The sequence below is a fragment of the Babylonia areolata genome, chromosome 26 (assembly GCF_041734735.1).
Source record: "Babylonia areolata isolate BAREFJ2019XMU chromosome 26, ASM4173473v1, whole genome shotgun sequence".
Classification (NCBI taxonomy): Eukaryota; Metazoa; Mollusca; class Gastropoda; order Neogastropoda; family Buccinidae; genus Babylonia; species Babylonia areolata.
The window spans coordinates 10,764,752-10,786,871 of NC_134901.1; the positions used below are offsets into that span (position 1 = coordinate 10,764,752).

Sequence of the window (22,120 nt, forward strand, 5' to 3'; positions counted from 1 at the left end):
GAGTCTCTCTTCCAACTCTCTTTTTTTTTCATTCTCTTTTGACCATACTGGTTGCTATTTTCTATATCACATTTCTTTTGCCTGGCACATTTCCTTGACAAAGTTATCATAACAACAACATACTGTGTGATGATTTCAGTTGCCATTTTCATTCTGATTTCTGTCACCCTCCAGCTATGGTGTGTTTGAACCTGACGGACTCCAGCTCCTCTTCCTCCTCCTCCACCACCACCACCACCACCACCACCGGGATGAACACCACCACCACCACCCTCACTACCACCACCATCACAGCAGCAGCAGCAGAAGAAGACCTGGCTGACCGGATGGACCAGGAACTGTTCGAGGAGGTGAGCCACGTGATCTACGGCTTCTTGCTGCCATCTGTCTGCGTGTTCGGGATGGTGGGCAACGTGCTGAACCTGGCCATCCTCACCAGGAGGAAGCTGCAGAAGTCGTTCCGGACCCTGGAGCAGGCGGCCAACCTGTGCCTCATCTCGCTGGCCGTGTCAGACCTCATGTTCTGCGTCTTCGCCTTCCCGTCCATGTTCCTGCCTGAGGATGATGTGTACAGGTCCAGGGGTGAGTTTGTTTGTTTTTTTTGTTGTTTTTTTCCGCGGCGTGGTGGTGGTGGTGGTGGTTTGTGGGTGGAAGCGTGGGTGTGTGGGTGGGAAGGAGGTGAATTGTGGTGGTGTGTCAGGGGGAGGTGGAGGGGGTTGGTGGTATGTGGGGTGATGAATGTGTTGGTTGGTGGGGAGGTAGTGGTGGTGGCGGTGGTGGTGGTGGTGATGTGTGTGTGTGTGTGTGTGTGTGTGTGTGTGTGTGTGCGCGCGCGCGCGCCCGCGTGTGTGTGTGTTTGGAAGTGGTGGAAATGTGGGAGAGAGATGGCTGGCGTGGATGCGTAGCCGAGGAGGAGGTGGGTGTTGGTGTTGGTGGTGTGTTGGGGATGGTTCACGGTGTGTGTTTTGAGAGGAGTTAAGTGGAGGTGGGTGGTTTTCCTCACTCCATCCTGATGTCAATGGATACCCGACTTCCGTTGGGGAAGGTCAGAACGGCCGGAGGAAAGGAGCAATAATAATGATAATAATAGTAATAATGATGATAATCATAATAATAACATTAATAATGATAGGACATTTGGTAAGCCCAATCTGATGATACAAAATCACTGGGGTTTTCTTCACCCCACACCCAATCCACTCAAGATGCAGACTCACACGCGCGCAGGCACACCATGACCGCTCAAGGCATATGAACATGTGTACGTTTAGAAATAGTTAAAACAAAAGAAGTAAAATTTAAAATAAAACATAAAAGTTAAGACAAGAAGTTATTTACTGATTACAATTTCAGTTTCAGTTTCAGTAGCTCAAGGAGGCGTCACTGCGTTCGGACAAATCCATATACGCTACACCACATCTGCCAAGCAGATGCCTGACCAGCGGCGTAGCCCAACGCGCTTAGTCAGGCCTTGAGAAAAAGCAGCGCCCAATAGGGGACACGAGCCCCTGACCCTCAGATTAAAAGATTACAATGGAACTAAAAGAGTTTTCAAAGAGGATTTGAACGAAGGGCTAGAAACAGCATGGCGGACAGGAAACGGGAGTGAGTTCCATGAGGAAAAAGCCTGGAAAGAGAAAGTGCGTTTTCCATAGAAGGGATTTTTTTAAGAGACGTCATCACCTGATGACTGGAGCTGGCGAGATGGACAGTTGTAATGCAGAAGCTCAGAAAAGTAAGCCATGCCATTCATAAATTTGTAGCACAGGAGAGAGAGTTTGTAATCTATTCTTTTCTCAACAGGTAACCAGTGGAGGGAATGGAGAGGAGTGATTTGAGCAGATTTGGGAGAACAGAAGATAGGTCGGTTTTGGACTCTCTGAAGTCCGGATAACAAGTAGTTGGGGCATCCAGTGAGCAAAGAATTATATTAATCAAGCCTAGATAGGACCAGGGAACAGACAAGGATTTTTTATGCATCCGGAGACAGAAAGTGCCGAATGGAGCTTATTCTGCGTAACTCAAGGTAACAGATTTGACAGATCGAGGAAATTTGCTGTTCAAAAGATAGTCTGATCTAAGTAAACACCAAGGATGCGATCAATTTTTGAAGTTGGAACATTGCACCCATCTAACTGAACAGTTTGGGGGAGTGAAATATAACTTTGCAAACGTTTTGGAGCAAGAAAATTCATTTCTATTTTTCGCTTTTCCGTAGCTTGTTGCTTGTCATCCATGATTTTATGTCCGCTATACATTATTGACACGGTAGAGGTGATATTCTCAGAAAGATGAGAGACGGGACCAGACTTGTAAATATGGTTATCATCCGAAAAGCTGTGATGTGAAAGAGAATAATGGGAAATAATTTATGAAGCAGGTTGTATAAAAAGTAGAAAAAGAACTGGTCCAAAGACAGATCATTGGGGAACACCTAATTCTGAGGGAGAGGGTCTTGAATGCAGACGGTTCAAAGTCACAGTGTGGTTCCGGTTGGAGAGGTAAGAGCTGAACCAAGAGAGAGCCGTGCCAGACACACCGAAAGTATGGGAGAGTCGGTTTATCAAAATATAATGATCAATGGTATCAAAGGCTGCTGATAGATCAAGAAGAGAAGTATCATTTGTGTCCAGGGCTATGAGGTCATCGACAATTTTCATTAAAGTAGTTTCAATGTTGTGACCAGCACGTGTATGGCTGATGTGGAGTGATGGCCTAGAGGTAACGTGTCCGCCTAGGAAGCGGTTCGCATCGCGGCTCAGCCGCCGATATTTTCTCCCCCTCTACTAGACCTCGAGTGGTGGTCTGGACGCTAGTCATTCAGATGAGAAGATAAACCTAGGTCCCGTGTGCAATAAGCACTTAGCTCATGTAAAAGAACCCACGGCAACAAAAGGGTTGTTCCTGGCAAAATTCTGTAGAAAAATCCACATCGATAGGAAAAACAAATTAAACTGCACGCAGGAAAAAATACAAAAAAATGGGTGGCGCTGTAGTGTAGCGACGCGCTCTCCCTGGGGAGAGCAGCCCGAATTTCACACAGAGAAATCTGTTGTGATAAAATGAAATACAAATACGATAAGCTGATTGCAAAGAAAAGAACATGTTCTAAATAGGGTGTTCAGGAGTTCCAGAAGAACAATCTTTTCAGTTATTTTGGACATAAAAGACAGATTGGAAACGGGTCTATAGTTTTCCAGATATTCTCAATCAAGAGATGGCTTTTCCAGAAGTGCTTTGACAACTGAATATTCAAACACAGATGGAAAGGTGCCGGACAGTAGGGAGTTGTTTTTTTTAATGACTGAAGTGAAATTGCGAAGTAGAATGTCATAGCATTCAGAAAGAAGGGATGAATGCAGGGGGTCAAGTTCACAAGTTCTTATCACAGTATTTTTGACAGTGTCATGTACAGTTGTTTCAGACACAGGTTGAAAGGTAGTGGGGGGAGACCCAGATAACTTGTAGTGCACAACGAAATCAGAATAGAGTTTAAGTACGAATATCTTTGATCTTGTATATGAAAAAGTCAGCAAAAGCTTGGGGAAGTTCTGATGGACAAACAGATAATGGTATGGGAAAAGTATTTGCCTTACCGAATCAACTGTGATATCAAATAACTCTCTAGATGTTGTACCGGCAAGTATCTTAGCATTAAAGGATCATTTTGCATTATTTACAGTTCAATTGGCTAGTTTATTTGCAGTTTGGAAAATTTGTTTGAGGGGTGGGCGGCCAGTTGAAAATATTGCGTAAAGTGGAAGGGGCGAATTTGTCAAGTAGATCTTTAAGGAGATTGAGTTTTTCTGCATCGTTTGATTGAAGGGAATTAAATCTGGATGGCAGATGAGACCTAAATACACCGAGTTTATGCTCATGGCTTCAACAAATACTGGGACAGGAGGGGGCTGACTATGACGCCGCGGTGTGTGGTATGTGTTGAGTCATGTGGTGTGGTGTGTGGTGTGTTGTATGTCGTTTCACTTGGGCATGTTCCTTCCCCCACAGGTGTGCTGCTGACATACAGAGTGTACGGCACGGCCATCATCAACGTGTTCATCATGATGTCCACCTGGCTAACGGTCGCCATGTCCCTGGAGCGATACCTGGCCATCTGCCACCCGCTGCGCCAGGACCTGTACCTGACCACGCGCCGCATCAAGATCGTCATCGCCCTCACCTACATCCTCTCCTTCATCTTCAACATTCCCGTCCTCTGGCGCTATGAAGTGCAGGAGATCTGCCCAGACCAACTCGCCTGTCTGGACTCCTCAGCCTTGGCTCAGGTTGTCAACGGAGACTCCGTGGGCAGGAGGACTGCTCTCTCCTCCTCCTCGGACGGGAGGAGGAGTAGCAGTCGGGGGGAGGGGCAGCTGAACAACATGAACAACGCCACGGCAGAGAGTGTGGGTGGTGTGTTGGCGAACTTCACGTTAAAAGATTCTGAGAACATGGCCGCTGCGGCGAACGTGACTGTTGCAACGCTTGTGGAGACGGTGGTGAAGACAGTTCACGACGAGGCAAAGACTCCGCTCCAGCCTGGTGCGGCGGTGGGGTTCCGGCCAAATCAGGTGGCCCTATGGGGGTCGTCCCAAGTGGACATGGTCTACCGTCTCCTATGGGCCGTGGTCAACAACGTGATCCCTCTCCTGCTGCTGGTCTACTTCAACGTGTGCCTGTGCCGCAAGATCTACCGCTCCTACAAGATGCGCCAGAAGTTCAAGCAGGAGCATCACAGCCGTCATGAGAACTCCAGCCACGTGCTGACAGTCACGCTGGTGGTCATCGTCCTCATGTTCTTCGTGCTGGTGGCGCCCTCAGAAATCGTCATCCACACGGCTCTGGCGACCAACAACAACAACAGCTACACCTACCGCAGCGTGGAGGCTGTCATGAACTTCATGCAGAGCCTCAACTTCTCCGTCAACTTCATCCTCTACTGCATCATCTCCCCTTACTTCCGCAAGACCCTCAAGTACCTCTTCTGTTGCGGCTGCTACAACATCCACCAGGTGTCCAGGCAGTGGAAGAAGGACTTCGAGACCTCGCTCATGTGACGGCGCGCCAGTGACGTGGCCAGCTTGGGGCGCAGTTCCAGCTTCCGGATGCGGGAGTTGCGGCCCCTGTCGCAGCACCGTCGTCACACGGACACCCGCGTCACCGTGTATGAGGAGCAGCTCCAGATGGACACGTCACTGCTGTGAATGAGATCGTAAACAATGGATCATGAACAAGACGAAAACGTCACATATGTTACGTAGATCGTAAACAATGGGTCATGAAGATCAAAAACACCCTACGTGTGAAGTGGATCACGAAATAAAAATTCCCACCACTCATTGTCTCATTGCCTCATTATTCTTTTATTTCCCACACGTGATGTGGACCATAAGCAAGAAAAACGTTAAACATGGGAAGGGGGTCACAAACAATGGATCACGGGCCAGAAAATAACGTCCTACATGTGAGGTGGATCATAAACAAGAAATGTCCACATGTTAAATGGATCATAAACACACATGAAAACTTCCCACATGTGAAGTGTATCATAAACAAAGCTGGAAAACCTCCAGCTTGTGAAACTGATAGCAAACAAAACAAAAGCAAAGAAAAGAGAGAAAGGAACTTCTTAAGTGTGAAATGGATCAAAAAGACGAAAAAAAAAAACCCAAAACAACAAACAAACCCGTGACACATGTGAAATGATAAAATGACCAAAACCCGGTTCCACAGATGAAGTGTATCCATAAACAAAAAGCTCTACATGTGAAGTGGATCGCAAACAAGGAAATTGTCTCAAGTGTAAAGTGGATTGAAAACATATGAAGACTGAACAAAGTCATATATGTGAAATGGATCATAAAGAAGAAAAAAACGTTACATGTTCTTTGTTGTCATATATGTGAAATGGATCATAAAGAAGAAAAAAACGTTACATGTTCTTTGTTGTCATATATGTGAAATGGATCATAAAGAAGACAAACGTTACATGTTCTTTGTTGTTGTTTTTTAAGGCAAGGCAAGGAGTTTATTTTATGTACCTACCGGGAGCACTGGAAAATGATTGACCCTTTTATGTGTTGTGAACTGGTGAATCACGTTGGGACTTTGATCATCCGTCACAGTAACGGATGCTCGAGAAGCCAACGTAACAACCAACACATGTTAAACAGACAATATAAACAAAATTCGCACGTGAAGTGGATCATAAACAAGGAAAACGTCACATATATTATGTGGAATGGATCATAAACTGGGGAAAAAAACGTCACACATGTGAAGTGTACCATAAACAAAACAGAAAAGAACCTTCCATATGTGAAATGGATACGAATCAATAATCGTCCTTCGTGTGAAATGGATCACAACTTTTTTTTTTTTTTTTTTTTTTAAGTCATACATGTAATGCGGATCATAAAGAATGTATAATAAACAAACATAAAAAGGTCACGTCCCGCATGTAAAGTGCAAGGTTGAAAAAACTAAAAATCTTTCCCGAAGCGTGTCAAGCAATGGACACGGTTTTTTTTGACTCACTTGTGTAAACAAAGTGAGTCTATGTTTTAACCCGGTGTTCGGTTGTGTGTGTGTGTGTGTGTGTGTGTGTGTGTGTGTCCGTGTGTCTGTGTGTCCGTGGTAAACTTTAACATTGCCATTTTCTCTGCAAATACTTTGTCAGTTGACACCAAATCAGGCATAAAAATAGGAAAAATTCAATTCTTTCCAGTCATCTTGTTTAAAACAATATTGCACCTCTGGGATGGGCACAAAAAAATAAAGAATGAAGCCTAATTATATGCAAACTGCATTTACTGTTATATTTATATCTTTTGTATTCTTTAAACTTGGCACTTTGATCTGATATTCTGACCCAACAACAAGAGTAGTCATTATTATCATTTTTTGTTCAAACAGGAACTTCTTTTGCTAAGCATGGAAGTTTTATTTATTGGAAGTTTTATTTATTTTGCAAACGTTTTGGTGCAGCTGGTAAAAAATGGAAATTACTCGGTAATTATGCTAGGGGACTTAATTTGCTTTAAACTGATCTTTCTCACTTTAAACATTACATTTTGAAATTATACTCAATACATAAAAAGCTTGTGCGTTTTACTCTCAGTCACAAGTGAGTCTTGAAGCCTTGCCTCTCTTGTTTATGTTTGTTTTGAGTGACAACTGCCAGTCAAGGTTTAACTCTCCTTCTCTCTTTGAGAAAGAGAGAGAGCGAGAGAGAGAGAGAGAGAGAGAGAGATTCTGATAATTGGCTATTCAGTGTCTCACGCTGTCTGTTTTCCAGTGTGTCTTTCTCCCACTGTTTCCATGTCGTCTAAGCCGCAGTCAATATGCATGTCTGCCGCGTTTGAAAACCCCATCTCTCTCTTCAAACCTTTTCTCTCTAATCTACCCCTCCCCCTTCTTTCTCTCTCTCTCTGTGCTCTCTTTCTATACCCTTTTATTTCACGCCCTCTCTCTCTCTCTACTATCCCCTCTTTCCAGTCTCCCTATCTCTACTTTTTGTATATATGGGGGGTGGAGGGGTGGGGGGGGGGGGGGGCATGCTGACTTCATCTTATGAAAGTCCGTCTCAATCGTCCCCGCTAACACAGAATATAACCTAATTCGTATGAGTTTATATATATATACATCTCTCCTCACTATCTCACTCTCTCTAATGCTCGGGGGCATGCACATGATGGCTGCGGGTTGACAAAAGCCCCGCCGACAATTTTCTTTTTCTGCCGTCAGTTACTATCAGTCAGTGACAAGAATTTTAGTACAAGTGATTTCTGAAGCATCTACAAAATTAAGTCCTATTTTAGCGTCCTAAATTCCTGGAGCTACATACCGGCACTTTTCGTGTCTGTTGCAAAGCAGACTTAAATTATATACAAAACAACGTTCGTTTGAACCTTGACATCCATTGTAAAACGTGTAAAATGCCCCCCCACCACCCACCTTTTTTTTTTTTTTTTTTTACAAGGACAGCACGCTTCCCGTCGCCATATTTGCGTACATCTCGTGACACAGTGCGCCATTGTTTCGTGCGTAGCCTTTTTAAATAGCATGCGGCGCACATGGTTCTGTTTACAAAATTGCGCGAGTCGCGATGTGTGTGTGTGTGTGTGTGTGTGTGTGTGTGTGTTGCGACGTGTTGGCCTGACAAAGCATTGCTTGTGAACAATGATAATTATGAACTTTGTACTTTTTTTCCAATTATAATTGTTAATCTTTTTTTTTTTTTTTTTTTTTTTTTAAATTGTTGTAGTGTTATTGTTTTTAATTGTTAACATCAGTCGTAATAACAGTAGCAGTAAAAGTGATGTCTTGATTTTCTGAAGATTAAGATAAGACTTTTTTTTTTCAGTGTGTGTGTGTGTGTGAGAGAGAGAGTGTGTGTGTGAGAGAGAGAGAGAGTGAGAGTGTGTGTGTGTGTGTTTGCATGTGTGCGGATTGTGTGTGTGTGTGCGTGTGTATGTTTGAGAGTGCGCACGCGCGCGTGGTTGTGTATGTGTGCGTGCGTGCGCACGTTTGAGAGTGCGCGCGCGTGTGTCTGTGCGTATGCGTGTGTGTGGTGTTGTGTGTTTGTATGTGTGTGCGTTGTAAGTCTGTGTATGCGTGCGCGCGCGCGTGTGTGTGTGTGCGCGCGTGAGTGTGCATGTTTGAGAGCGCGCGCGCGCTTGTGTGTGAGCGCTGTGTGTGTGTGTGTGTGTGTGTGTGTGTGTGTGACACAATGTAGAAGGTGGGGTCTAGGTTGTCAGGATGTGTTATGTGGAATTAATGTATGACATTGACACAATAAAGGGAATGAAATGAACCATGTTTCAGGTAAGTGCGTGTTTTGAGTATTCAGTCATCCACACATACGCATGCACAATTATAACAAAACTCAAACGATGACTCTCAATGACTTATTGAATCATAAATACAAAGACTCAAATTTCAATATGTACAATCATATCTAATTATACAGAGAGAGTTGTTTTTTGTTGTTGTTTGTTTGTTTGTTTTTAATAAACTGTTATTATTTTTTTTATGTTTAAGTCTTTTCCTACAGCCAATACAGGTGCAGGTTCCTTCAAAATGTTCACAACATATGAAAACAGCAGCAGGCATGGAGCCTGTTGCGAAAACAGAAGTGATTGATACTGATAACATCAACCGACAGTAGAAACAAGGACATGATCATGTGGATCCCATCTCTCTGATATATTGTGGTCCGGTTTGTCTGGCGGCACACAGCATTCTGATGATTGGTGTTTTCCGTCCAGACAGTAGTTTTGCTCGCGCTGCACCTTGCATCCCATCCATCCAAGGAAACCGTCTGCAGCGTAAAAGAATGTCAGTACGTCTGTGCACCGCCACTACATTCTCATAGGCGCACTCTCACTCACTGTTTCCACAACACACAGAACTCCCATGACTGTCTACTGATTCACTGTTGATTAGTTTAGATAACAAAAAATATTCTGAACCTAACTGCACCTTCACATTCAAATTCTAACGATCACAGTCAGGACAGAATTAAAAAAAAAAAAAACAGCAGTAGGTAACTTAAAAATATCGTTTTCTGTTTAACAGATCTAATGTCAAATCGTGGAGGCAAAATCATGCCAGCCAAACACTCGTATGTACTATGTAGACTCAAGTAAAGAAAAAAATAGTTTAACATTAAGTTCAAAATCATACACATAAACAACGAACCTACAACAAACTCTTTAAGACCTGAAATTAATTGCAGGATCCTGTAAAATGTTATGCCACAAATCAAAAACAATGATACCATCCAATTTCACAGAAGCAACAGCACGAGCTTCGTTCCATCGCTGGACTACACACAACGAGTGAAATAATGACGGAATATTGCATTTACCTTGCTCATAGCAGCATAAACGGTCTCGTGCAGTAGTAGTGGAGAGACATCTTCAGTTATTGCAGCATTCTCAATGCTCAGAAAATGATATTTCATTTGTTTTAAAGGCGAAACGTCTACGCGTCTGCTTGCTAGCATTAGTGACCGTTTCAAGGGAGGTAAGTCTGTTTGCCTCTTGCGAAAACAGAGGCGCATGACATGACACAACATTCATGACATAGGTGCCGGGAAGACTAGCAGTTTTGACTTTTGAAAGTGCGTCTGTGTGCGTGCACATGTGCCCATGCGTGCGTGTGAGTCCCATGTTCATTCAATTACTTTGCTTCCTTTTTCAATTATTTATTTATTCATTTATTGACTTGTTTGCCTAGCTATTTGTTTACTTGGTTTGTTTATTTCATTTCATTTGCCAGTCATTATTCTCTTATAAATACATACACATATTTACATTGTTTCTGCTTTTAGAAATTGTCTTGTGTATGTGTGGTGCGTATGATAATGATCAGACTGCGTTTGAGATTTCTGAAACTGACTTTTTAAACACGTTTTATCTTAGACAAACCAGCTATATTTATATCTATTATATTTTGATTAAGATATGCGCATACATACTGCACCAGTAGTTGTTGGGGATTTTTGTTGTTGTTAAAGAGAACTACTAAATTTACATAAACTGGAGATACATATATTGAGAAAACATGACCATGTTTACTGCTATCACTAGTTTTGTTGTTTTACAGTAAAGTGACCTGTTACTGGGAGTTTCGTGAGTTTAAGCACAATGATAGATATCAAGTCCTTTTTCATTTGCTCGCTTTTTTCTGAGTGTTGTACATATTTCAATGGTATGGGTTGGTTCTGAACACAGCTAGCATTTAAAGAACCTCAGATAATGATTTATACTACTACTACTACTACTACTACTACTACTACTACTACTACTACTACTAGAGTCTGTTCTAAGTAAACACCAATATTTTTTTCCATAACGTTTCCCACAAGTCTTACAATAACGTATGATCCAATTTTACAGGCAATCAAAATGTGGTCATTTCTGAACATTTCCAAATTTGAAATATCAATACTTGAACTTTAAGTCATCTGAATACTTATCCAGTTATCCAGTTGATAAGTATTTGCAATGTTCATGAAAACATTGCATCATGTGGAAAACATAGGCTATAATTAAAGTGTTTTCATAGCCCACGGAAAGAAAACAAAAGCACAAAGTACGGCTTTTCAGTTCACCCAGAAAAGAAATACACATCCCAAGATGGAAGGTAACTTTTTTTTTATATGCATAAACATAATCATATCACTTTTAAACGAACTGATGAAGAACACCAAATGTCGGTTCATGTGTAACTGAATAATAATAATAATAAAAAAAAGATACACAAACAGAGAGAAAACATATTTCCTTTTCTGATGTTCATACTAATGGTGTGTGTGTGGGGGGGGGGGGGGGAGGTGGCAGGGGGGGAGGGGGGAGGTGAGTGGGAGGGGGCGGGGGGAATTTATGTGGGGGTGTTGGTGTGTGGGGGTGCGTATGTATGTGTGGGGGTGTTCTTCAGTATAACGTCTATCCACAGAATATGATTGTGTGTGTGTGTGTGTGTGTGTGTGTGTGTGTGTGTGTGTGTGTGTGTGTGTGTGTGTGTGTCTGTCTGTCTGTCTGTGTCTTTCGTGTGTGTGTGTCTGTCTGTGTCTCTGTATGTGTGAGTGAAGAAGACTTAGTATGATTTGTTCAGAGGAAGAGGATCTTCAGAAAAGACTGACTGAGCATGCTCAGTATTTGGTGACGTCAGGATAGACCTGGTCCCAAGCTATGGCAGACCTGAAGAAAGGGGTTTCCAAATCAAGAGAAGCAACGCTGCACACAGGACGAAAGAACAAGAAAAGAAAGAAACCTAAAATCGCCTGGGTAGCGTAACATCGTTTGACCATCGACTACCTTCCAAATCCACGATCATCATGGGCAATTTAAAGATTCTGTACAGCAGTGAGGAAAACTAGATCTTCCCTTTGAACAGCTTCATCGCTGCAGACAGAAGACACAGAAATCGTGGAGAAATCTAAAAACCAACTGTTCCCCGCCACCATGTCCCTCATGGCCCCCAACTTCAAAATGGTCATTTATTGTGCCAGAAGAAATGTGACACTTGTGCACATTCAGAGAACATAGTTGAGTGTGTCTGTCCTTGGGATGGAAGGAGGTGGAAAATCAGAAACCACCTTACTAGCACTAGTCCAAATGTGGTGTACGTCGTAACATGCCAAACCCATCCAGAGACTTTCTGTAGGATGGATCATAATTGCCACAATATGATTTTGTTCCCTTGTTCTTGTAAAGTGCCACAATAGTGGCATATCGGAAGTCTGCTGGTATAGCTTCTTTCTCCCAGATGGTCGAGAAGACGTCGTGGAACGCTTTGAGAGCTGTGGTTCCAAGTGCTTTGAACACTTCAGCAGGAACTCCATCTTTTCCTGGTGCTTTCCCGCAGTTCATCTGCAGTCCTGACTTCATTCTCAGTGGGCGGTAGGTCGAGGTCCTACTGTGTAGGCTTCTGGGGGATCTGTTAAAGAGCTTCCTGGCCAACAGTAGATGGCCGGTTGAGAAGTTGGCCGAAGTGCTCCCCCCGCCTTGCGCTGACACCCTCCTTGTCCTTGATAGTCAGAACCATCACCAGAAAGCGAAGGGGCTGTTCCTCGTCTTGAGGGGCCATAGATAGCCTTGATGGCACTGAACAGCATCTCGGAGTTGTTGGTGTGTGCGTAGAGCTGCACTTCATCGGCCTTCCTCTCCCACCATTGGTCTTGCATGGCGCAGAGTTTTCTCTGGGCTATGGCCTGACAGTCCCTCACCCTGTCCTGTCGTGAGGAGCAGTTGGGGTGATTCAGCCAGTCCTGTCGTGAGGCGCAGTTGGGGTGATTCAGCCAGTCAATGAGGACCTTTCTCCTTTCGTCCAGCAGTGCTTGCACGGTCTCATCGTTTTCATCTAACCAGTCTTGGTGGACCCTCCTCTTTGGGCCTACCACTGTCCGGCTGTCTCTGTGACCACGTCTTTGAACTGGTTCCATTTTTCCTCTGATCCACCAGTTAGTGGTCCTGTCGCCTCAAACTTGTCATTCCTGCTGGTATTTTGGGGGACAGGAGTCTGGCTGTGTTGAAGGCCTCTCTATCTTCTATCGAGCTTTGGGCGTTTACTTGGAGGGGGACTATGCGAATGTTGAGCTCAGCTCTAACAAGTCGGTGATCCGTCCAGCAATCTGCACCACACATTGCTCTGGTGATGAGGACGTCGCTGCTGTCACGTTGGCGGGTGATGATGAAGTCAGTGAGATGCCATTGTTTAGGTCTGGGGTGCATCCACGTCGTTTTGTACCTATCAGCCTGCCTGAACGTTGTATTCCTGATCAGCGGGTCATGCTCTGCACATTTGCTCAGTAGAATGAGGCCGTTGTTGTTCATCTTCCTAACTCCATGCCTCCCTATCACTCCTTTCCATTGGTCATAGTCTCTGCCAACATTATGAGTTTGTCGGAGGCAGGTGTGGTGCGCAGCAGAGTATCCAATTCAGCGTAAAACTGCTCTTTGACCTCCTCTGTGCTCGTCAGGGTGGGGGTGCATGTGCTCATGATGGTGACGAAGCGCTTGTTGCTGATAGGGAGGCGGAGTTTCAACAGCCTCCCATTCATGCCAGTGGGTAGATCGGGAATATGCTTAAGGAGGCTAGACTTGATGGCAAATCCAACTCCGTGAATTCTGTCCTCGTTCTGGGCCTTGCCTTTCAAGAAGAACGTGTATCGGGTGCCTGACTCTGACATTGATCCTTCTTCAGCAAGCCGAGTTTCACCTAGAGCTGCAATGTCGAAGCTGTATCTTGTCAGTTCTTTGGGGATGTGAGCTGTCCTTCTTTGAGGCCTTGAGATGTTGTCTCTATCCCTGAGGATACGATGTTCCACGTCCCGATAGTAAGTTTCTTCTTCTGTTGTGATCGACCATAAATGGGTAAGTCCGCCAGCGGCGGTGAGCTGGCCGGACGGTTGAGAGCAGGCTTTGGGCCACCTTTTCTAGGCCCCTCCCTTACTAGGGTGAGCAGTGCTGTCCTGAAGAGGCTGCTCAGCCGCTTGAGATGCTGCCGAAGTTCTCTGCTGTCCTGGCCGCCTTCATGCAGGCTCGTGACTATGACTTCCAGTGGTTACCTCCACCTGTCACTTTCTCCACTCCCACATCGCTGCAGGGCTTGTGGTTTGGGAAGTTGTGGGGCTGGGTTACACAGACACCTGTCCGTGATTTTGGATAACCCCTCGAGTACCAAGAGAGTTCCTGGCATCAAAGGGTTAATATATATATATATATATATATATATATATATATATATATATATATATATATATATATCAACAACAGTAGGCTCTGTATGTCTTTAAAACATGTATTTTGAAAAGCAGCAAATTTTTGCTGTATTACCAGCTGCGTCAGGCAAGGGCACAGAACTGAAAGCTGCACAGGCTGGTTGAATAGCAACCAGTGAGTAAACGTCAGGTAAAAATCAGGTAAAACTGGGCAGGTAAAAACATGTTGCATGCTGAACGATTTCAGAATTCAGCTGACACTTCACACACAGCCACCCCCTCCCTGCACACCATCATCACTCCCAGTACCTTTGAGGGGGTGGGGTGCAGCTGGAGTGAAGGGGCAGTGGGGAAGTGGGCCAGGCTTGAAACAACTCAGTCAACCAGCCAACAAGTGCACCACCATCACTCTCTGGGAGCAAAGCGCCCCAGAACAAAACCATCATATCAATACATAGCAAATGCATGTACATGCACATTTATAATCACACACACACACACACACACACACACACACACACACACACACACACACACACACACAGATATATATATATATATATATATTCACATATATATACATATATGGTTAACTGAATAATACCTCAATTTTATTACTAATGTTGGGTTGTTGTTTTCTCATTATTACGACATATGCAATTAAGCTTGCAAAAACAAAAAGTTGCAGCAACGAAAATGCTCCATATCACGTGCATTCGTTCTGGGCGATTCAAAAGAAACAAGAATTTTTTTTTTTTTCGTTTGTGCGGATTCGCATGGATATTATTCACAAAATATACACACACAAAAAAAAATTAATATAATTATGTCACATTTTGTGATATAACAAAGACGTACAGAAGTTAAACGTGCAATTTAACCACAGGAAAGTTTTCAACATTTTTATGCACCGCGATATTGTTTGGGATCGTTAGTGTGTTACCATGGAAACGATCGCTTTTTGAGAGAATTTATCATTGCTTATAATGCTACTGAGTTTTTATTCAGTGAAACATAGCTATTGTAATAAACAATATTTCCTTTATTTGCTTGCCGCATGTATGCGCCATGCACCAGAGGCAGTAACATGTAGAAAACTCGAGCGGATGTGAAGTGCGTTTCATTGAGTCAGATGGAGACGATTCAGCCAGTGTGTAGCTGGTCATTTAGCCTGCAAGAGTCATGTGGTTTTTTGTCATGTTCACGTTGTCGGTGTTCACACACACTGTCGATTCGGAGTGCGGAACACAGCTGCCTTGTTTCATGGCTGAGCTAGGAGGATGTGTTGAGTGCGAAACACATGGAAGCGGAACATATCATGCTTGAAACATCTTCAGCAGAACTTGCGTTCGGATCCAAATTTCCAAAAAGTGAACCATGTGTAGGAAGATCGATTCCCAAAGATGCTTTCTAGAGTAATTCTAATTCGGTTGAAGTAGTTGTGTATTGCAAGGGCACAATGCAATACGGGTGGTATCAGTGGAAACTAAGGAAACGCGCGGCCACTGCATTTTTGGATGCGTCAAAATAACGGACGCAATAGCCGAGTGGTTAAAGCGTTGGACTGTTAATCTGAGGGTCCCGGGTTCGAATCACGGTGACGGCGCCTGGTGGGTAAAGGGTGGAGATTTTTACGATCTCCCAGGTCAACATATGTGCAGACCTGCTAGTGCCTGAACCCCCTTCGTGTGTATATGCAAGCAGAACATCAAATACGCACGTTAAAGATCCTGTAATCCATGTCAGCGTTCGGTGGGTTATGGAAACAAGAACATACCCAGCATGCACACCCCCGAAAACGGAGTATGGCTGCCTACATGGCGGGGTAAAAACGGTCATGCACGTAAAAGCCCACTCGTGTGCATACGAGTGAACGCAGAAGAAGAAGAAGAGGATGTGTCAAAATGATTTTGCTGCAGAGTGTTTTGTAACCGCTTGCTGCTGTCAGCTTTTTTTTTTTTTTTCTTTTTTTTTTCTCAAGGCCTGACTAAGCGCGTTGGGTTACGCTGCTGGTCAGGCATCTGCTTGGCAGATGTGGTGTAGCGTATATGGTTTTGTCCGAACGCAGTGACGCCTCCTTGAGCTACTGAAACTGAAACTGAAACTGTCAGCGGGATTGATGTCTTATTTACCAGCAGAATGCATTGACTTTATTCAGTGTTGTATTGCTTGCTCTCATTAAGTGAGATTATTGAATAAGTTATAAAAGCCATTTCCCACTTTTTGGCGCCATTTGTGCCACAACCACAGAAAAAAAAATTATTGTTTCAAAAATCAGGCGAACATAACTGGTGATGAACAATACGTTATTCTAAGGAAGACATATGTCGCGAAAGTTCGTGAAACAGAAAAAATCCACAAACATATGTAAAGGAAGTTACAACAAAATGTGCAGCTGAGGACCACGTTATCTTATATATGTATGTGTATTATATGTGTATAACATATTACACTCCCTTTAGTATTAAAAACAAACAAACAAACAAAAACAAAACAAAACAAAAAACCCAAGTGATACCACAGATGATAAATGTGTGTGTTCTCTTTCACAGTGATGTTACATGAAACATGCACACACACGCACGCGCCAGCGCTCGCACATATACACACTGTTTCGCACACATACACAAAACACACCTTTGTGAGAGCACTCAGTAACTAAAAACATGGTTCGCAAACAGACTCCACGTCAAAATACCCTGTGGTTTAATTGCAAACGTTTTCATCTGTCACCAACATGCTTTTAAATTTTCTCTCAGCTCTGGTAATGCACAATTCATTTAGCATATCCAGTCAAACCTGTATCAAAGTTCGACTTCTGTTACAGGTAAATGGCGAGTCTTGCTTGCTTCCCTTGATTTTATGATTGTGAGAGTTCCGTTTGTGAACTTGGTCGGCAGTGGTGCGCGAAGACAAAGAGTGCGGAAATAGCCAAAAATAGGTGATGTTCGATTGGTTCTTGGAAAGGAATATTCATTAACCCTTTCAGTCCTGTAAGGTCTTCTGACCGGTATGTCTTAGCCTGGCTGCATCAACAGGAAAGGGTGCTTCACTGCAGGCAAAATGCAATAGTAACCGCTCAAGCAATGTTCTGTATTTCTGAATATCATTAAGCACCGGATAATTAGATTTTGCAACGTTTTTCCATTATGACCCGTTGTCCCAACTTTCCGTATCCAAGGCAATTTCAAAGAAGACGCACAGGTTTTCAGTTCCGTTAGTTCCAGGTCGCCTCATCCGATACTTTCGTTTTCCGTTTTTCTGTTAATTTCATCATTTTTGACTCACTTGTGTAAACAAAGTGAGTCTATGTTTTAACCCGGTGTTCAGTTGTCTGTGTGTGTGTGTGTGTGTGTGTGTGTGTGTGTGTGTGTCTGTGGTAAACTTTAACATTGACATTTTCTCTGCAACTACTTTATCAGTTGACACCAAATTTGGCATAAAAATAGGAAAAATTCAGTTCTTTCCAGTCATCTTGTTTAAAACAATATTGCACCTCTGGGATGGGCACAAAAAAATAAAGAATGAAGCCTAATTATATGCAAACTGCATTTACTGTTATATTTATATTTTTTGTATTCTCTAAACTTGGTACTTTGATCTGATATTCTGACCCAACAACTAGAGCAGTCATTATTATCATTTTTTTTTCAAACAGGAACGTCTTTTGCTAAGCATGGAAGTTTTATTTATTTTGCAAACGTTTTGGTGCAGATAGTAAAAAAGGGAAATTACTCTGTAAGTAATGCTAGGGGAGTTAATTTGCTTAAACTGATCTTTCTCATCTTAAACATTACATTTTGAAATTATACTCAATACATAAAAAGCTTGGATTTTTTTTTTTTTTAAAGTGTATCACAAGTGAGTCTTGAAGGCCTTGCCTCTCTTGCTTTTGTTGTTGTTCCACACATATTCATAACAGTGATTTGCAAAGTATGAATAAAATGTCTGGTGGGTTAGGCAGCAAAATCCATAAATGAATCGATTTCGACAAAATGAGTGATTTTAACATAGCAACCCTTCCAAGGGGTGTTAGCTATCTCTTTATCCACACCCTGTGTCTAACTTGCTAATTTTCCAGAGTTGCTAATATTTGCTTAGTTATATAAGACTAATAGAATTCTAAATTTTGATGATTATATACCAAGATGTTCCATTAAGAAACCACGTCATCATTTTTTTCTTGCTTTTGGGGGGTTTTGCTTTGTTTTTTTTAAAATTAGTATGACGGGGGGAGGGAGTGGCGTGTTTTGTCTGGAAAGCTAATCACAGCATGCAGTCTGGAAAACTAATCAAAGCATACAGCATCATCAGATAGCGCGATGCATCTGACACCCCCCCTCCCCCTCGCCCCCCCCCCCCTTTTTTTCCCTTTCTTTTGATCTTTTTTTCTGTTTAATTAAGGAAGCATGACGTAGGTCATGTATCTGTCCAACATCCAATAAATGGACATGTTTTTGCTGTACCTTAGCTGTCTAGACGTTGTGACACTTTGTCAGTGTGTTGCGTGCGACAGTGTGGTGGGGGTTGGGGGAGGGGTGAGGGTAGGGCGGGGGGGGGGGGGGGGGGGGGGGGGGGGGGGGGGGGGGGGGGGGGGGGTGGTGAGAGGACAGTTGGGTCAACTCAAACCCTCAAAACTGCAGGGAATTGTTTTCGTTTATCGTTTTTGTTGTTGTTGGGTTTTCTCTCTCTCTCTCTCTCTCTCTCTCTCTGTGTCGGTGTGTACGTGTTCTTTCCCTTCTGGGTAGGCATCTCAGGTTGGTTTTTGTGCAGACTGACCTGCACGTGATAAAGGTAGACTGCAGTTCGGATGAGGAAGGTTGACCTGTTGATGATGTGGTGTGGTGAACAGTTTGTTTGTTTTTTTTTTTTTTTGCACTGGGTCTTGTCGCCGGTCAGGAAGGTTTTCTTTTCTATTTTATTTCTTCTTTTTTTATGCCCTGCTCCATTCATTTGGAGTGGGGAAGGATTCCCGATTCATTTCGGATTTAAGGGTCTCCAGCGCCACTTCGTTTCCATGAAGTCTGGAACTGTGTTCCAGTTCCAGGGATTTTAATCTCCCTTATCATTCTTTTATCATTCATTCGTTTTGTTTTGTTTTTGTTTGTTTGTTTTTGTCTCTGTTTGTCTGTCTGTCTTCGTCTCTTTGCCCCCCATCCCACCCATCCCCCCCCTCCTCCGCACCCCATCCTGGAACAAACTTCCACTCTCAGTCCGTCAACTGCCTACTTTCTCTTCTTTTAAGACTGCTCTTAAAACTCACCTCTTTTCTTCTTCTTCCTTATCGTCCTCTCCACGATCCCTACTACTCCCACTGCAGCCTGTACCGACTCGGTGTGGGAACCTGAGATGTAAATATTTGTACATAACTTTTTTTCCCATTTTTCCTCTCTTTTGACAGTTTTGTTTAGCCGTACAGCAGGTCTTAAGATGTGTGTGTGTGTGTGTGTGTGTGTGTGTGTGTGTGTGTGTGTGTGTGTGTGTGTGTGTGTGTGTGTGTGTGTGTGTGTGTGTATGTGTGTGCTTGTGCTTACATTTTTTTCCCGTGCGCTTAGAGTTGATTTCATCAAGATTTTGCGCCTTATAAATACCATAATTATTATTATTATTCTTATCGTCCCCTCTCTCTGTCTCTGTTTGTCTCTCTCTTTTCCCTCTCTGTCTGTGTGTCTGTCTCTCTCTTTTCCCTCTCTGTCTGTCTGTCTGTCTCTCTCTTTCCCCTCTCTGTGTCTGTCTGTCTCTCTCTTTCCCCTCTCTGTCTGTTTGTCTCTCTCTTTCCCCTCTCAGTGTCTGTCTGTTTGTCTCTCTCTTTCCCCTCTCAGTGTCTGTCTCTCTCTTTCCCCTCTCAGTGTCTGTCTGTTTGTCTCTCTCTTTCCCCTCTCAGTGTCTGTCTGTTTGTCTCTCTCTTTCCCCTCTCAGTGTCTGTCTGTTTGTCTCTCTCTTTCCCCTCTCAGTGTCTGTCTGTTTGTCTCTCTCTTTTCCCTCTCAGTGTCTGTCTGTTTGTCTCTCTCTTTTCCCTCTCAGTGTCTGTCTGTTTGTCTCTCTCTTTTCCCTCTCAGTGTCTGTCTGTTTGTCTCTCTCTTTTCCCTCTCAGTGTCTGTCTGTTTGTCTCTCTCTTTTCCCTCTCAGTGTCTGTCTGTTTGTCTCTCTCTTTCCCCTCTCAGTGTCTGTCTCTCTCTTTCCCCTCTCAGTGTCTGTCTGTTTGTCTCTCTCTTTCCCCTCTCAGTGTCTGTCTGTTTGTCTCTCTCTTTCCCCTCTCAGTGTCTGTCTGTTTGTCTCTCTCTTTCCCCTCTCAGTGTCTGTCTGTTTGTCTCTCTCTTTTCCCTCTCAGTGTCTGTCTGTTTGTCTCTCTCTTTTCCCTCTCAGTGTCTGTCTGTTTGTCTCTCTCTTTCCCCTCTCAGTGTCTGTCTGTTTGTCTCTCTCTTTCCCCTCTCAGTGTCTGTCTGTTTGTCTCTCTCTTTCCCCTCTCAGTGTCTGTCTGTTTGTCTCTCTCTTTCCCCTCTCAGTGTCTGTCTGTTTGTCTCTCTCTTTCCCCTCTCAGTGTCTGTCTGTTTGTCTCTCTCTTTCCCCTCTCAGTGTCTGTCTCTCTCTTTTCCCTCTCAGTGTCTGTCTGTTTGTCTCTCTCTTTCCCCTCTCAGTGTCTGTCTCTCTCTTTCCCCTCTCAGTGTCTGTCTCTCTCTTTTCCCTCTCACAATCCACTTTTTTTCTCCCCCAGTGCACTTTTCATTCAGTTTAGTTTCGAACACGGAAAAATTGTAAATTGGTTGAAAACATTGTAATTCTTCTTCTTCTTCTTCTTCTTCGTTCGTGGGCTGCAACTCCCACGTTCACTCGTATGCACACGAGTGGGCTTTTACGTGTATGACCGTTTTTACCCCGCCTTGTAGGCAGCCATACTCCGCTTTCGGGGGCGTGCATGCTGGATATGTTCTTGTTTCCATAATCCACCGAACACTGACATGGATTACAGGATCTTTAACGTGCGTATTTGATCTTCTGCTTGCGTCTACACACGAAGGGGGTTCAGGCACTAGCAGGTCTGCACATAAAATTATGTTGACCTGGGAGTTCGTAAAAAATCTCCACCCTTTACCCACCAGGCGCCGTCACCGTGATTCGAACCCCGGACCCTTAGATTGAAAGTCCAACGCTTTAACCACTCGGCTATTGCGCCCGTCAACATTGTAATAAATACTCTACATTTCTTCCCTTCTCGAATGCCGTAAAGAAGGCCAATAAAAGAGTGGAGGGGAAGGATGTAGATAACATATTAAAACTGTCATTGATTATGCAGTGTAATTATTGGTAAGTGTATGAAATTATCTCCAACAGATGTTTCATTTGGAATTCAAGATGACAAGTATAGCAAACATGATTTTATAAAGATAAACCATATTATTTTGATAGGTAAAATATGTATACGTATTGCTAAAAAACGAAACAAAAAACAAACCCAAAAGACTCTATTTTACAACTGATCTTTGACCAACAATTCAATATGAGAAGTCAATATATTATATGATACCCTATGAATCTCAAATAAAAAAACAAAAAACAAATGACGGTGACCAAAAAAAAAAAAAGAAAAAAAAAAAGAGTTCTTTCTGGATCCCGAAATCCATGTGGGAAAATCCACAATCCCAGCGATTAGTTAAGGAAGCCACATTTCTGGGGTCATTTTTTTGACCAGAAACTCAGTTTCCCCAGTCACATCAAACGGCTGAAAACCTCTTTCCAAAAATCTCTTAAAATCCATCGAGTCGCAGCACACAGAATGGGTCGCTGATAAGAAAACACAACTGCACCTCTACAGAGCCCTGTCCGATCCACACTGTGGGTTTCGGGTGGGAGTGAGAATTTTTAACGTGCATTTGCATCAAAAGGACGAAG

At 43.4% G+C, this 22,120-nt stretch overlaps 1 protein-coding gene across 1 annotated transcript in view; it reads left to right on the forward strand.

Annotated features, from left to right (window-relative positions):
• The first annotated feature begins 326 nt into the window (after window positions 1–326).
• Window positions 327–22,120, forward strand: part of LOC143300779 (uncharacterized) — a 33,761-nt gene continuing 11,967 nt past the window's right edge. Inside the window, exons 1-7 of the mRNA XM_076614708.1 lie at window positions 327–582; window positions 4,009–4,286; window positions 4,572–5,053; window positions 5,093–5,200; window positions 12,225–12,410; window positions 13,490–13,574; window positions 13,966–14,123. Coding sequence (XP_076470823.1) covers window positions 327–582; window positions 4,009–4,286; window positions 4,572–5,053; window positions 5,093–5,200; window positions 12,225–12,410; window positions 13,490–13,574; window positions 13,966–14,123 — 1,553 coding nt within the window. The remainder of the gene's footprint in view (window positions 583–4,008; window positions 4,287–4,571; window positions 5,054–5,092; window positions 5,201–12,224; window positions 12,411–13,489; window positions 13,575–13,965; window positions 14,124–22,120) is intronic.